A 14591-nucleotide genomic window follows, 5' to 3' on the forward strand; every position below is an offset into this window, starting at 1 on the left:
ATCCTCTCGGCCCCATATCCGGGCAATCCATCAAATAGCACTTCGCTTAGGTCGGAAGAAAGGATGGATCTGCGCATTCTCGAGGTCCCAAACCCGCTCCTTAACCAGGGGATCATCCTTGAGGCGGGCCACGACGTCGTCCCGTGTGGGGGCATAGACCAGCATGGCGCTGCCGGTTATGTGCGGGGGCTGTCCCGGGCTCGCACGGTCCTTCAAAGTGGCTCCTTCAGGGCATTGCATTAGAGAGAGTCATTGTGCAGCGAAACAGAGTTGTCTCACCTCCAAACACCCAAAAGTCCTGAGGGTCCGATTTCATCCTTTGGATGTGTTGACTGATGGAGGTCAGTCGCCATGCAAGTTTTATTTGACACATGGAATGTGTTTTGTGGCGATGATGTGAAATACTCACGGAAACACGGTGGCTCTCCTTTCTTTGGCATCGGGGAGGTCTGGGATGTGGATGAGCCACTCTGACTTTTCCACTGCAGAGGTTGACGAGGTCATGCTGGATAAAACTTTTGATGCAAATATGAGGCTCTTCAATTTACTTCCAACAGTCATCATCGTGGTGTCGACCCAAGTCTTTTAAGTCCTCCATGCCAACTTGGCTATATGGAGTGTGGAGACCGGACGGGTCTCCGGATGTCGGACCCCGGGGGCCCCGGCCGCTGTCTGCCGAGCATGGGTGCCGGTCGGTCCCATCCAGATTACCAGATTACCAAGGTCCAGGCTGCTTATCTCTTCCCTTCCTGGTCACCTTACCCGGCCCTCGCGTACCCAGCCGAGACAGCACAGACATGCCATGCTTGCGTGGTACTTGGTAGTGAGTGTTCTTTTCTTAGATTCTGAACTCCTCAGGATTGATAATGGACCAGGCTCCCCGCTGAAATCTGGCCGAGCAAATACCCTTCCCCTGATTCGTGCTTCCCGCACTTTTGCAACCCGCTTGATACCGTCTTGCGCTAAGGAATCTGGTGGCGTACCCTACCCTCCAGCCAGCGTGGGTGTCTGGTGATAATGGATGGAAATGCGTTGCCCGTCTTATCTCACCTCCACTTTGTGCTCGCCTACCGTGGACGACGAGTTCCCCTCTTCACAATCATTCAGTGTTGCATGTAATGCCCAAGCTCTGGCTCGTTACTATTGCACACATTGGACGGCAATCGCTTCCACTGGCGACGTAGACGACCTTCCCTTGGCGCGGCCTTGACAATTGGGGCATAAGCCTTGGTACACGGACAACCCCCCGTCAGACCCGGAACATCGCCATTGCCAACACCAGAGCGAGATGGAGTCTCGGGACAAACCACAGTCTCAAGTTCCGCCGGGCGACCAAGCCATATCTGAAGGCGACACCATCATCTCAGCATGGAATCCCACCGGAGACGGCCAGGAGCAGCAAGAACAGCAACAGCAACAGACACAGCAGCAGACACAGCCTCGCATGCCCCGGAGAGTCTGCGCAGCATGCCGCCGCCGCAAGGTCGGCTGCGACAAGAAACAGCCGTGCCAGCACTGCAGCAAGTCCGGCACCGAGTGCGTCTACCCGCCGGACAACAACCCGGACGCGCAGCAGATGCTCCGGGACACGCGACTGCTGGAGCAGCTCCACCGCCTCGAGCCCATGTTCAAGACGCTGGTCAACTGCATGGAGCAGGGCACGCTGCCGCCCTCCGTGTTGAGCTCCATCCTGCCGCAGAGCCTGGCGGACCCCAAGAATGCGCCGCCGTCGCCGACGCCGCCGATGCCTCCTCACTCGGTCGGGTCCGGCGGCACGGGCAATCAGCCGGGGTACCGTCTCGTCGGCAATGAATCGCACGCGACGCAGCAGACTCCGAGTCCTCTCCAGCAGTCACACTCGCCGTTGCAGGACACAGACTCGACTGGTGGCTTGCAGTCCAACCCTGCCAATACTGCGAGTGCACCTGGCGAAAGCTCTCGAGAAGCCTCAGGCTCGGCTTGGTCACCGTACGGGACATCAATGGGGAAGCTAGTAAGGGATAACGGTCGGCAGAGATACGTGAGCGGTACATTCTGGGAGGCTCTGCATACTGAGGTGGGCAAACTTCCAGTAGGCTACTTCCATGTTGCTGATACCCCTTCTCTCTAGCACGACATGGACGAAGCTGTAGTGAGTGACGATGACGACTCTGAATGCGACGAGAGTCCCCCTCCATCCGGCCTTGAGTCACTACAATACGCCCTGATCTTCAACACTTGCGCCCAGAAAACCGGCCCCGACTCTCCCCACCCGCCCCAGCACCAAAGACTGAAAGCGTGGAAACTGTTCAAGGCGAATGTCCATCCGGTCGCGACCATCCTGCACATACCCTCGGTCGAGCCAAGGGTCCTCGAAGCAATGCAGAACCCGCGGGACCTCCAGCCACCACTCGAGGCTCTCCTGTTCGTGATATACTTTGGCGCCGTCAACAGCCTCTCCTCGGACGACTGCGAGCTGCAATTCGGCGCGCAGCAGTCTGCCCTGCTAGCCAAGTTGCGCCGAGGCGCAGACAGCGCCCTTTCGCGCTCGAGGCTGATGGAGACGGACGACATGCTCACGCTGCAGACTTTTGTGGTGTATCTGGTGCTCCTGCGCTCTCGCGATCCCACCTACTCCTGGAACATGACTGGGCTAGCTGTTCGGCTTGCGCAGTCTCTCGGGATGCACCGCGACGGAAGCGCTCTCAACCTCAGTCCCTTTGATGCCGAGATGCGTCGCCGGCTGTGGTGGGGTATATGTATCCTCGACACGCCTGCCTCCGAGGACTACTCGTGCTCTCCGGGCCTGTAAGTCATCCGCGTCTCTGTGCAATGAGCCGAACTAATCCATGTCCAGCATGGAGCTAAGCAGCTTCGACTCCAGACCGCCCCTCAACGTGAACGACGCAGATCTGCACCCGGACATGACCGAGTATCCGAACGAGTCTCGCGGCATGACCGACATGTCCTTCACGGCCGCCCGCTGCTGGGCCTCCAGCATCTGGCGGACCATGATTGACACGCGCAGGATTGACCCGGATACCGGGAGGAGCTTCAAGCCCATGACGGTAGCGGAGAAGCAGGCGTGGATCGACAAGCAGCGGGAAAAGATTGTCGGCCGATTCTCCGGGGACAAGGCTTCCCGGGAGTCGCTCCGCTGTGTAAGCCTCCATCTGTCTGCAAACGCGTGTTCTTCTAACATCCTGTAGTTGATCAGCGCTTTTATCGGCACCATCATCTCCAACCTCCATCTCATGGCCCTCAACCCGCTCGGTTCAGAGACCTCGTTGAACGAAGACCAGCGAAGACGCGTCTTCCAGGACGCGATAGAATGCATGACGCACTCATATCGCCTGCGCACCGACCCCCTGGTAGCACACTGGTCATGGCTGACAAAATGCTACAACGAGTGGCACGCCTTCGCCGTCATCCTGTACGAGCTCTCCAGCCGGCCCCTGGTGCGGGACGCCGACAAGGCCTGGCGGGTGGTGGAGCAGAGCGCCGTGCTGCGCTGGGACTCGCCGACGCGGCACCGGAGGGTGCACCAGTGGCGGTCGGTCATGCGGAGCATCGACAAGGCGAGGAGGCGGAGGAAGAAGGAGCTGGGGCGGCGCAAGTCTGCCCTGTCGGCGAGGTCTTCGTCTATTGCGCCGCAGAACACGAGTCCGGTTGCCCAGCAACTATGGCCAACGGTAGACAATTCACAGGGCGGTCAAATTGACCTCGCACATGCGTATCAAGGGGATGACAAGATGGGGCCTCTACTGGGGGAGGACATGTGTACTTTTGCTGGTGATGATGGTCAACTGTACTTTGTCTGTGAATACTAAACCAAGTTCAACTAGTCTAAATTTCTATTGCATTCGAGTACATGCTGTCGTCAAGTGTCACACCAGCCGCTCCTTCAATAAGCCCTCAAATTCATCCCTAGTCATCTCTGTGAGGCCCAATCGATCCATGTCAGCATCATGAGTGCTCGCAAGCCCAGGCGCAAAGGTCGCCCTCGTTGCAAAGGCGGCAAAGGCCCTTGGACTGAATATTCCGGAAGCCAAGTCGTCCTCTGCCTTCTTGACCAGGACCTCGGTGTCGACGGCAACGGGTGTCCAGTCGTGTCCCGCGTCGAGCCTCTGAAGCGTCTGGAGCAAGTCGCGTGGCGTGGTTGACAAGTCTTGGATGCGGATAGCTCTGTTCCTCGTCGCTTCAAAGTTGCTCAAGACGGCCACTACTGCTCGCGCAACGGTACTGATGCTTGTGGTAGAAAATGCAGTATCTCCGCCGTCGTAGATATTGACTGTCCAGGCGGTAAAGTCCGCGAACACGTTCAAATCAAGTCCATCGTCGAGCAGCAGACTGTTGTATATGTACGTATAAGTAAGCTCGTTCTCTTTGGCTAGTTTCTCTAGGTACTCCTCGGTCTGGACCTTGGTGCGGTACGTGGGAAACGCCCGAATCTTGGGATTCTGCAGATCGGCCCCGAACTCGGAGGGTATGAAACGCTTCACCCCGGCAGCTACCGCAGCGTCGATGAGTTTAAGCTGGCATTCCAGGCCGGTCTTTTTGCCGAGGGCAGACACGACGGCGCCGACTTCCCGGAGTGCGTCTCGGAGTGACCCGGGCGATTCGTAGTCGACCAGCCTGACTCTGGCCCCTGAAGGATAGTCGATTGGCTTGCGTCCGCGACTTGCCAGGACTATAACATCGAAAGACTGTTCTTTGAGGAGTGCTTCGAGCACCTGCCGGCCGAGGTGTCCTCCGGCCTGGAAACTGGTCAGCGAGTAGATCTTTAGCGAAGGAAGATGCTATTGCACCCACCCCGGCCAAGGCGACGGACTTGACCACTGCACTGTCAACGGAAGGCATTGTCGTCGATAGGTGTTTATAAAGTGTCACTGAAAGTTCTGCGAGGCACCAAGCTTGATTCGAGAGTGAGATGGAGAAGAAGGTAAACATAGATATCCATCATACAGCAACACTAGCACGTACGTAACTAAACCAGGAGAATATCCATGCATACATCAGTCCTCGGACCCCTTCCCCGGACTCCCCGCCCTGACCCGCAGCAGCCTCTCCGCATTCCGGTAGGCAATCATCTCAAGCTCCTCCGGGGTAACCAGCCCACTGTCCTGCAGCTCCCGGATCCACCTCAGGCCATTCTCGTTCTTCTCAAACGGGTAGTCCACGCTGTAGAGGACGTGATCGACCCGCGTGTTCCTCAGGATGCACGCCATCGGGGCCACACTCCACACCCCGCTCGTCGTGATCCAGATGTTCTCGTCCCACACCTGGCGCCAGGGTCTCTGCCGTTCTCCCCACCGCACCGAGAGCTTCTCTACCCGCTCTAGCATAAAGGGGAGCATCTCGCCAAAGTGGCCGACCACGATCTTGAGCGTCGGTAATTCGTCAAACAGCCCGGCTGCGAACAGCTTCAGCACCCCGAGCCCAGTGTCCTGATGCCAGCCAAACCCGCTAGACCCGAGGCTCCGAGCCGCACCGGCTACATAGTTACCCTCGTAAGCCGAGCGCTGGGTTTCCGCCGGGTACGTGGGATGTAGATAGATGGGTACATCAAGCTCAGCCGCTGCGACAAACACGGGCCAGAAGCGCCGGTCGTCGTAGTGAGCCCCGTCCACATGGGCGTCCACCAGCGCCCCGACGAACCCGAGCTCCCGGACACAGCGCCGGAGCTCGGCTGCTGCCGCCTCGGGCTCGGCCATGGGCAGCACTGCGAGGCCGGCAAGACGGTGTGGGTTGGCGCGCACCGCTTGGGCCAGCTCGTCGTTTGCCAGGCTGCTGAGGCGTAGGGGTCTGGGACCCAAGCCCGGCGCGTGCGACACGACCTGGAGAGGTATGCGGTTGGTGTCCATGTCCCGTATACGCAAGGTTGCGAGGTCTGTGAGGCGGGCTGACACGTCTGGCAGGTGCTTGAGCTGCTCCTCGTAGATGTCGGAGAGCTCGGGGAGTAGCTTGGCCGAGACGAAGTGCTCTTCAAGCGTGATGAGGGGAGGTAGTGGCTTGGTCATTTTGTCGACTTGTCCTGGGCTAAGAATTATGCTGGTGACCAAGATCAAGTTTGCCAACTTTACTGTTGAGCTGTGTTAGATCTTTTATCTTGATCCAATTGTCATTGATGTCCCCGCGTCGGCCAAGCGCCCGCATCGTTTATCCGAGGTGCAGGTTCACAGCTGTGTACGCTATCTAATGCCCGAGTCAATATCTTCGGGTCTGTTGGCGTCAATTCAAGGCAAAGCATGATAGGTATCTAATCTCAATCCCGTGGCTTCTCAATCAGCTTGCTCTTGTCAATGTAAAACATGGCAATAAGCGCCTCCTTCGCCTTGTCCAGGTTCAAACCCTTCTGCCTCTCCTGGATATCGCGCTGGCTCTTGAGCAGCTCATCCCTAATCTGCGACCACTCCAGCGTGTCTCCCGTCTCCTTGACAGTCACCGGGAGGATCTTGCCGTTCTTCTTCCTCCATACTCCGTCGACAATGACGCCCTCGACATCTCGCACGTCGCTGTGTCGTACGACAGCTGCCAATGGGTCTGACTCGGAGACGCAGCTCATTGCCGGGCTACTGGGCGCATCGAATATGACCAAATCTGCTAGTTTGCCCTCCTTGATTGAGCCAATCTGGTTTCCTAGAAGAACTGCGCGTGCTCCATTGATCGTGGCCGCGTTAAACGCCTCCTGGGTGCTGCCTCTCGGGTTAAGATGCATCCGGCGAGGAGCGCCAGTGCCATTTTCCGTCTCCGCCACAGCATCCTGCTGGCGTGCCATGTGCGACGCAGACCTGGCGAGAGCGAGAATGGAGCTTGTGCTGCTGGTATGGCAGTCTACGCCAAACGTGGTGTTGATGCCTGATGTGAAAGCAACTGGCCAGCCAAATCCCATCTGGGCTTCCGTATCCGGAGTGCTCGATACTGGAACCTTGGTCTCGACCAACTTGGCCACCTCTTCAGCGTTGAGACCAGTCGCGTGCGACAAAAGAATATCGCTGGGCGACTTTATGAGGCCGTATGACTCGAGTGTAGAGATTAACGGGTTGTTCCCTTTTTCTTGTCAGAAACGTCACGTAAAATGATTCGAGGCCGAACTTACCCAGAGCCGGGTTCTTAGCATAGTGAGACGTAAACAGCTTGATTCCCGCCTGGCGCAGCCCGGAAAAGATGCCCACGACAGCCTCTTTGGGCAGAAACCAGTAGTCAAACCCGAAACCGATGTGGACCCTGCCGTTCCCGTACGGCTGGGACCTAGCGAGCTCGAAGATGTGCGCCATGCTGGAATCTGGCATGATGTCGCGCGACGGCTCACATGTTTTTGAGTCCCATTTGGTAAAGTAGGGAGCGTGAGAGTAAGCAAAGATTGACCGGATGCCGGATGCTATGGTCGCGGATAGAGCTTGGGTTGCTATTCATGCATTAGCATTGTCCTCGACACAACTGGTCATGAGGCTTACCGTGTTCATTGGTCTGGTTGCCGTGGGCATGGTCCAGTACAAACGTAGTCCCAGCATCAATCGCCTCCAAAGCTCCTCCAAGCTGTCCCCAGAACATATCCCGCGGCTTGTACGCATAACTCTGCCAGAAGCCCGTCACCAGGTAGTCGAAAACAGACTGCTCGGCATGACACCCCTTGAGCTGCGTCTGCCACAGGTGATGGTGCGTGTCGACAAAGCCAGGGCTGATGATCTTGCCGCTGCAGTTGACGAGCTCGGTGCCGGCCGGCGCGACGAGGCCCTTGCCGATCTTGGCGATGCGGTTGGCTTGGATCAGGATGTCTGTGTTGCGGAGGGGGTTCACGTGATCCTTGTCGTCGTGGAAGAGGAGGGTGCCGCCTCGGAGGAGGATGGAGGATGATGCCGCTACTGATGCCATGTCTGCTGGTCTGAGATTGTGATAGGTTGTGGCTGCGTCAAAGGTTGTCTCCGACACTGTCTTTATCAGCGTGGGCTTGTTGCATGTCACCAATCACAACCCTGATATGAGTCGGGTTTCTCGGCCGAGAATTCCGCAGTGAGACAGGGAAGAGGTTGTCTCGGAACGACGTCCGTCTGGTTCCTCTTGACTTACCCTACACAAATCAATTTTGTTCTCAAGGCAAGTCTGGACAGCTATATTACAAGTCGTTTAGCGGCTGTGGGAAGATATGGTGATTTTTGATTTCGGATGACTTTTCTTCCTTGGAAAAATGATGTCAAAGATTTGCGTCGAGGTGCGGAAACAAATGTCAACGTAAAAAAACTCATTGGCTCTTTATAAATCTCCGTCAATCAACTTAGAGGGGGGCCTATTTTTAGATTTTGGGCAATCACTTTTGACTAAGGCAGCTCGTTAAATAATATCATGCATAAACTCTATCAGTATGAAAACAAACACCCCTTGACAGTGTAGAAACGCGACGCAGATAGAAACAAAACCTCTAATATCGATCTTCTAGGTAAGAACAACTTCCTTGTATGAGACTCAAGCACCTCCATGGAATACCATCTTGTTCCTAATGAAACCAAGCCCTCCAATGCTGACCTCAACCACATCCCCATCCTTGAGACACCCATTCGTATGCCATCCAACGCCCTCCGGGGTTCCCGTCATGATCACTGTCCCACGGCGCAAGGTCCGGCCTCGAGAGGCAAACGCGATGAGCTGTCGACACGACCATATCATCTGCGCTGTGCTCGTCGTCTGTCGCACCTCGCCGTTGACCGTAGTCTTCAGGTCCAGAGCCTGCGGGTTCGGCACCAGCTTCGGCGAGACCAGGTAAGGTCCCGTCGGGCCAAAGTCGTCAAAGGACTTGGCGTAGCCCATCTGGTACCCGGATACGTCGATGGCGTGAAGGTTGCGCGCCGAGACGTCGTTGCTGATTGTGTAGCCGAGCACGTAGTCCAGTGCGTCATCCTCACTGATGTCGTATCCATCCTTGCCAATCACGATGCTCAACTCTCCCTCGTAGTCCAGCAGCTCCTGCGCGTCTGGATGGATCTTGATGTCGTCCAGTGGTCCAGCCAGACGATCGGGAGGAGTAGCAAAGATGACGGGTTTCTTAGGCGGCGGAAACTATCATGCCTGTCAGCATTGCCTTATGGCAGTCTGGAGGGTGTGCTTACCTTTGTCTCCTTGGCATGAGACTTGTAGTTGACTCCCGCGCAGATGATGATGGGCGTGCTGGGTAATGGACACAGTAGCTGAACAGACGTAAGTAACGTGTAGGGCATGGTGACTGGGCGGTAGCTCACCTTGACTAGCTCGGCCTTTTCGTCCAAGACCTTGAATCCAGATTCAATGCTGCTGGAAACGAGCTGCACTGTCTTGCCCTCTAGTTCCGAGGCTGGAATCTCGCCTTCAACATTACCATATCTCTCGATGCCTTCCTTATCTAGGAATCGGATAAGCCGATCAAACGACATCTTGAGATGAAAGGCGAAAGTGGTGAGCTCTCGGGTTTGTTGGCGGCGTTCAAGGATAGCTATAGCTGGAGAACAAATTTGCAGAAACCTCAAGACTTTGCAACCTCCAGTTGAGGGTATTAATCAGTTCAGAGCATTTTCCAGTACTCTAATAGCTTTACTCAACACAGCCAAGTAAGCCGACCCGAGCATAGCTTCGGAGTTAGCATGGCATCATCACAACCGCAATAGCCCGTTGCAATATCCCGAGTGAAACCCACCGGGCAAAGTCCCGGCTTCTCGGCTTCCGGCCTGGGATTATGGGCTTCTTCCCGCACTCCCACACTCCCTAACCCGCAGCTCGGATCCGGGGCCCTGGCTGTACCGAGTAAGCATATAATGGTAGCAACTGGGGATAAGCCACCGTCAAATCGCCACGCTATCAGACATCCCCCTTGAAACCACATCCAATCTTTACAATGTCTCAATCATCTACTGACAGTCGCATCCTCCTCGATCGGCTTTCATATTGCCGCTACGGACATCCAGACCTGGAAAAGGCAAAGGAGTTCTTCACAGACTTCGGCCTGATCCCGGTCCTGGAGAAAGATGACAAGGTCTACTTCCGCGGCTTCGGCATAGACCAGTTCTGCTACGTGGCGGAGAAGACAAGCGACGGCAAGCGAAAGTTCAGGGGCGGCGCTTGGATCGTGCAGTCTATGGCCGAGCTGGAGAAGGCAGCCAAGTTGCCGGGCTCAACGCCGATCCATGACTTTGACGCGCCGGGCGGAGGAAAGGTAGTCATTATCAAAGACCTGCTGGGGGAAGAGGTGACTCTGATCTACGGGCAGGAAGATCGAGTTCCGGAGCCCAGGGAGGTTCCTAAGCCGGTCATGTGGAACACCTGGGAGGACAAGAAGCGGCTGGGCGAGTTCCAGCGCCCGGACAGAGATTTGCCGTCCAAGGTCCACAAGCTGGGTCACTACGGATTTGAGGTCAACGTGGACAAGATCCACGAGGTCTTTGACTGGTACAGCAAGACGTTCAACATGAAGAAGACGGATACCTTGTTCCAGCCGCAGAGCAAGAAGACAGTCATGATCTTCATTCACCTGGACAAGGGCAAGGAATACGTCGACCACCATGTAAGTTGCGCCAGGCTGCTTCTATTATATGATTTACTGATAATCGGGCAGAACATCTTTATCGCCGGCTCACCCGAGCTCAAAGAGGGCATCAAAGCGCACCACACCAGCTTTGAAGTCGACGACGTTGACAGCCAGGTCGTCGGCCATCATTACCTGCGCCGCAAGGGCTACATCAACGTCTTCGGAGTGGGAAGACACGTGCTCGGCAGCCAGATCTTTGACTACTGGTAAGCAAATGAAATGACCTCTGAGAAAGAGCTCCCATTCTAATGGTGATGGAGGTTTGACTCGTCCGGATTCATCGTCGAGCACTACGTTGACGGCGATCTGGTCAACGAAGACTCGCCGCATGCGGATGAACCTGCCGTCGCTGCTACGGTGTCAAGCTGGGGTCCAGAAATTCCGCGTGCCTTCTTTACCAAGAAGTTTGAAGATTTGCCTGGCATTACAGATATTCCGGTTGTTCCTATCGAGGCTTGAGACGTACGCAAGAAAGAGCTCAGGGGTGGAGTGTAACTGAATATTTCCGGCAGTATCTTTGCAAAGCAATACTAAGGAAGCAACATGTTGAGAGTGCTGCATGTGAACAATTAGCTTCATTAAAATCCATTATGAACGTCACTTCTCCCATTCTAAACTCTCATGAGGGAGCTCGGTAACATCGGCCTGTATTCCCCGAGCTCGGATCTGCCAATTGACTTCAAATCGATACGCTGCCGGCGCTAGATGGGATGGCGTCGCTAACAAATGATAATATGCTGGTCGCGCTGAATTAAAGAGCCGTCACAGATTATTGAAGCGCTATCCATCCATGGTATTGCACTCCAACCCTCAGTCATGATCATGTCTTCCTCAACGCAACACCAAAAGACCATGGCTGGCAGAACAGCCATCATCTCGGGCTCCTCCAAAGGCATCGGCGCCGGCATCGCCCTGGAACTGTCAAATCGCGGTGCAAACATTGTTCTCAATTACCCCTTCCCGTCCTTGGAAGCCGAGTGCCAGACCGTGGGCAAAACCTTGAAAACAGACTGGATCGCCGTGTGCGCAGACCTGGCATCCGTCGACGGTCCATCAGAGCTCGTCCGACAGGCCGTAGCCAGGTTCGTCCATATCGACATCCTCGTCAGCAACGCCGGCTACGTTCCCATCGCGCCTCTCTGGGACGCCAGCCTGAGCATGTGGGACCGGGCGATGAACCTGAATGCCCGTGGCGCTTTTGCACTGGTGAAGGCGTCGCTGCCGCACCTGACGCCGTACAAGCCAGCTGATCCCCCGAGCATGTCTGGCACGGTTGGCGGGTCGCGCATCATCATAGTCGGCTCGGCTGCTTCGCGAGTGCCCAAGGCGAACCAAGGCGTTTATGCGGCCACGAAAGGCGCTCTCGATTCCATCTTGCGGGTTTGGGCCAAGGAGCTGCCGCCAAAGTACGGCTGCACGGTCAACCTGGTGGCTCCGGGGCCGGTGTTGACCGAGACCTTTCTTGAACACTTTACTCCTGAAGAGTGGGAAAAGATCAAAGGAATGCTGATTGCCGAGACACCGGTGGAGGGTGGAGCTGCGTCTGTGGAGGATGTGGCTTGGGCGGTCGCCTTTCTTGCGGAAGAGCGGTCTCGTTTTATCAACGGCGAGTTTATGCTATTGTCTGGAGGAGTCTCGATGAAATAGTTGCAGAATACACAACATACTTTCTTTGGAAACTTTGTTAACTATGGTTGGAACCGAGTGCTTTTGTAGAATGATTTTCTCGACCAAATATCAATCTTTGAAACGACCAGGCGGGTTATCCAAAATGGCAAAAGCGCATCATGGTAGGGTAGTGATTAAGCAGCATGATATCATCCTAACTGTTACATGACAAACGGCGGGAAAGGTCATCTCATCCCATCTTTTGCGGAAAACTTGGATCATTTGAGCATGTTATGTATTTAATCACATGGTTCCATCAATCCCTCCCTCCTTGTTCAACACCGTTGCCAACATAGCGCCTATCCGATCTCCCTCGTATACTCACTCACCCCACTGAGTTTAAACAATGGTACCCTACCCTAGCCCTCTGATCCTGGACGACATCATCGACTCTTCATCGTCAATTCCCACTCGGGATCTGGGATAATCTGACCAAGTTAGTACACCAAGCAGCTCATGGTCAAGGATGGAAGCAGCATACCAAGCCCTCGAACTCAATATTCTTCGGCCTCTCCTTCACATTCTCCGGCAGCCGAATGTCATAGCGCATGAGAAACTCAATCACGAGCAGCTTCATGGCCACCTCGGCGATGTACCGACCGGGGCAGGCATGTTTGCCGTAGCCCCACGCCAAGTCCTTCTTGCCGACAGTGACCATCTGGTTTGTGTTCCGGGCCTCCTCATTTGCAGTTCGGATCCTGTAGTATCGGAAGCCATCAAAGGTCTGGGGGTTCTCGAAAAACTCCCGGTCCATGTTGATCGCTCCCGTTGGAAGGACAATGCGGGCGCCTTTAGGGATGCGGAGGCCGTTGGACAAGGTCATGTCTGAGAGAGCCTTTCGCTGAAAGCTAGCTGCAGGATGTTAGTTACCGTTTCTTTCTGTGTGGTGGTGCTTGGTAGGTAACTCGCTCAGGTCGGGAGGGTTCAACCGTTGAGTCTCCTTGATGAAGCTGTCCAGCTTCCACATCTCAGTCAGTACCCGCTTATCCACCACACCATTGTTCTTCTCAATCACTGTCTTTATCTCCTCAACGAGCTCTGGCGCATACTCGGGATGCGTAGCAAGATCCATGAGACACTGAGTCACCGTCGCAGCCATGGACTGAATGGCAGCCACGCACAGGTTAATCTGGGCAATGGTATGCGCCTCGACATTATCAGGGCCCAGCTCGCTCTCGTAGAGATAATCTAGAAGCGACTGAGGGTCGCTCAGAGGCTCGCCCCCATTTGCCTTCTTGTTTTCCAGCGTCTGAGCCACCAGGGCCTTGCCTTCTTCGAAGCGCTGCATCATGTGCCCTCTACCCTTGACAAATCGGTAAACTAGAGGACGGAGTATGGCGGGCCACTTCTTCAGGTTCTCGGTCCATACGACGGCGGAGTGTACATGTTCACTGGCGATGTCTAGCCAGTGGTCGTTGTCGGCCGAGGCGGCGCTGTGGAAGATTCGGGCCGAGATGCGGGAGACGAGGCGCATGACGTGCGGCCAGGGCTTTGTGACGGTAGGTTCTGTACGTGGGATGATTAGTGGTAGTTCAAGTGGCCAAGACTGGGGGATTGGTAAAGCGATGGATGTTTCGGACGGCACACTTACTGTCAAAACTCTCCAGTGGCCAGTGTCTGCGGATCAACTCTTGGATGACAGGGACATATTGCGCTAGAAGTATTAGAACAAACACTCAATGTGAAGGATATGGGCCTGCACTTACGAAGGGTTGGATTCAGCTTTCTGTTCACAATGCTGATCTGCTTTTCGTCTAGATTGCCCACTTTGGTGTACTTTTTCATACTAAACTGTCATTTAGAGAGGGAAACTATTAGTAATGCTTTAGAGCTTATGACTGTATGGGATATATACCTCCTCTTCCAAGAATGCCGAGAAACTTAACGACTTTTGACTGCCAAGGCCATGGAGTAGGTCGAGAGGGATAATGATATTAGTTCCTGGACAGGAATGAGTCAATGACCTTGAACCTTTTTGGAACTTGGAACAGGGTCTTGAGTATCTTCACCTTCTGTGGTTGTGATTCCAAAGACTTGATCTTGAAACTGGAAGATGCCAAGTCAGCACCCAACTGCTCGGAGAAACAGCACCATACCTTGTTGTAGCTATCAATGAGCAGTCTCCGAGTATCTTTGATGAAAATTTCAATTCGCTTCTTCTTGTTTGGCACTTCCTCCTGCATGGCAATGGGCAGCTTCGGCATCCTGGCGTCAACCGCAAAGGACCAGACAAACAAGGCTCCGAAGAGCACAGCGCTGAGCATTCCCCATCCCGCCACCGCAAGAGCATTCTGCTCGAGCTTGGATGCTAGGATGGGATAGTAAATTTCGAATTTGGCCGACATGGTGATTTAGCAAGAGCGTGTATGGTGATGGTGGACTTGGGTGAGAG

At 55.0% G+C, this 14591-nt stretch overlaps 9 protein-coding genes across 9 annotated transcripts; 3 read left to right on the plus strand and 6 right to left on the minus strand.

Annotated features, from left to right (window-relative positions):
• Positions 1 to 30: 30 nt before the first annotated feature.
• Positions 31 to 504, minus strand: MRS44_010934 (uncharacterized protein; the record flags this gene model as incomplete). Its single annotated transcript, XM_046283995.2, has 3 exons — positions 31 to 224; positions 280 to 332; positions 410 to 504. 3 exons carry the CDS (start codon positions 502 to 504, stop codon positions 31 to 33), a joined length of 342 nt encoding a protein of 113 aa, XP_046135419.1.
• A 784-nt stretch (positions 505 to 1288) lies between these two features.
• Positions 1289 to 3809, plus strand: MRS44_010935 (uncharacterized protein; the record flags this gene model as incomplete). Its single annotated transcript, XM_046275823.2, has 4 exons — positions 1289 to 2056; positions 2111 to 2787; positions 2837 to 3140; positions 3189 to 3809. 4 exons carry the CDS (start codon positions 1289 to 1291, stop codon positions 3807 to 3809), a joined length of 2370 nt encoding a protein of 789 aa, XP_046135418.2.
• A 57-nt stretch (positions 3810 to 3866) lies between these two features.
• On the minus strand, positions 3867 to 4839 carry MRS44_010936 (uncharacterized protein; the record flags this gene model as incomplete). The annotated part of the gene is made up of 2 exons (XM_046283450.2): positions 3867 to 4736; positions 4792 to 4839. The coding sequence occupies 2 exons, from the start codon at positions 4837 to 4839 to the stop codon at positions 3867 to 3869; spliced, it is 918 nt and encodes a 305-aa protein (XP_046135417.2).
• A 155-nt stretch (positions 4840 to 4994) lies between these two features.
• MRS44_010937 (uncharacterized protein) lies at positions 4995 to 5999 on the minus strand (the record flags this gene model as incomplete). Its single annotated transcript, XM_046280014.2, has 1 exon — positions 4995 to 5999. The coding sequence occupies one exon, from the start codon at positions 5997 to 5999 to the stop codon at positions 4995 to 4997; it is 1005 nt and encodes a 334-aa protein (XP_046135416.2).
• A 245-nt stretch (positions 6000 to 6244) lies between these two features.
• MRS44_010938 (uncharacterized protein) lies at positions 6245 to 7854 on the minus strand (the record flags this gene model as incomplete). The annotated part of the gene is made up of 3 exons (XM_046272679.2): positions 6245 to 7029; positions 7079 to 7387; positions 7437 to 7854. The coding sequence occupies 3 exons, from the start codon at positions 7852 to 7854 to the stop codon at positions 6245 to 6247; spliced, it is 1512 nt and encodes a 503-aa protein (XP_046135415.2).
• Positions 7855 to 8442: 588 nt separating this feature from the next.
• MRS44_010939 (uncharacterized protein) lies at positions 8443 to 9383 on the minus strand (the record flags this gene model as incomplete). Its single annotated transcript, XM_065619530.1, has 3 exons — positions 8443 to 9033; positions 9084 to 9161; positions 9213 to 9383. The coding sequence occupies 3 exons, from the start codon at positions 9381 to 9383 to the stop codon at positions 8443 to 8445; spliced, it is 840 nt and encodes a 279-aa protein (XP_065475602.1).
• A 458-nt stretch (positions 9384 to 9841) lies between these two features.
• On the plus strand, positions 9842 to 10990 carry MRS44_010940 (uncharacterized protein; the record flags this gene model as incomplete). Its single annotated transcript, XM_065619531.1, has 3 exons — positions 9842 to 10507; positions 10559 to 10737; positions 10792 to 10990. 3 exons carry the CDS (start codon positions 9842 to 9844, stop codon positions 10988 to 10990), a joined length of 1044 nt encoding a protein of 347 aa, XP_065475603.1.
• Positions 10991 to 11347: 357 nt separating this feature from the next.
• On the plus strand, positions 11348 to 12178 carry MRS44_010941 (uncharacterized protein; the record flags this gene model as incomplete). The annotated part of the gene is made up of 1 exon (XM_046273721.2): positions 11348 to 12178. The coding sequence occupies one exon, from the start codon at positions 11348 to 11350 to the stop codon at positions 12176 to 12178; it is 831 nt and encodes a 276-aa protein (XP_046135412.2).
• Positions 12179 to 12582: 404 nt separating this feature from the next.
• MRS44_010942 (uncharacterized protein) lies at positions 12583 to 14544 on the minus strand (the record flags this gene model as incomplete). Its single annotated transcript, XM_065619532.1, has 6 exons — positions 12583 to 12627; positions 12681 to 13024; positions 13070 to 13705; positions 13791 to 13853; positions 13906 to 13985; positions 14189 to 14544. The coding sequence occupies 6 exons, from the start codon at positions 14542 to 14544 to the stop codon at positions 12583 to 12585; spliced, it is 1524 nt and encodes a 507-aa protein (XP_065475604.1).
• Between the last annotated feature and the right edge of the window lie 47 nt (positions 14545 to 14591).

This window comes from Fusarium solani (assembly GCF_023522795.1).
Source record: "Fusarium solani strain SB1 chromosome Unknown bctg00000007, whole genome shotgun sequence".
NCBI lineage: Eukaryota > Fungi > Ascomycota > Sordariomycetes > Hypocreales > Nectriaceae > Fusarium > Fusarium solani.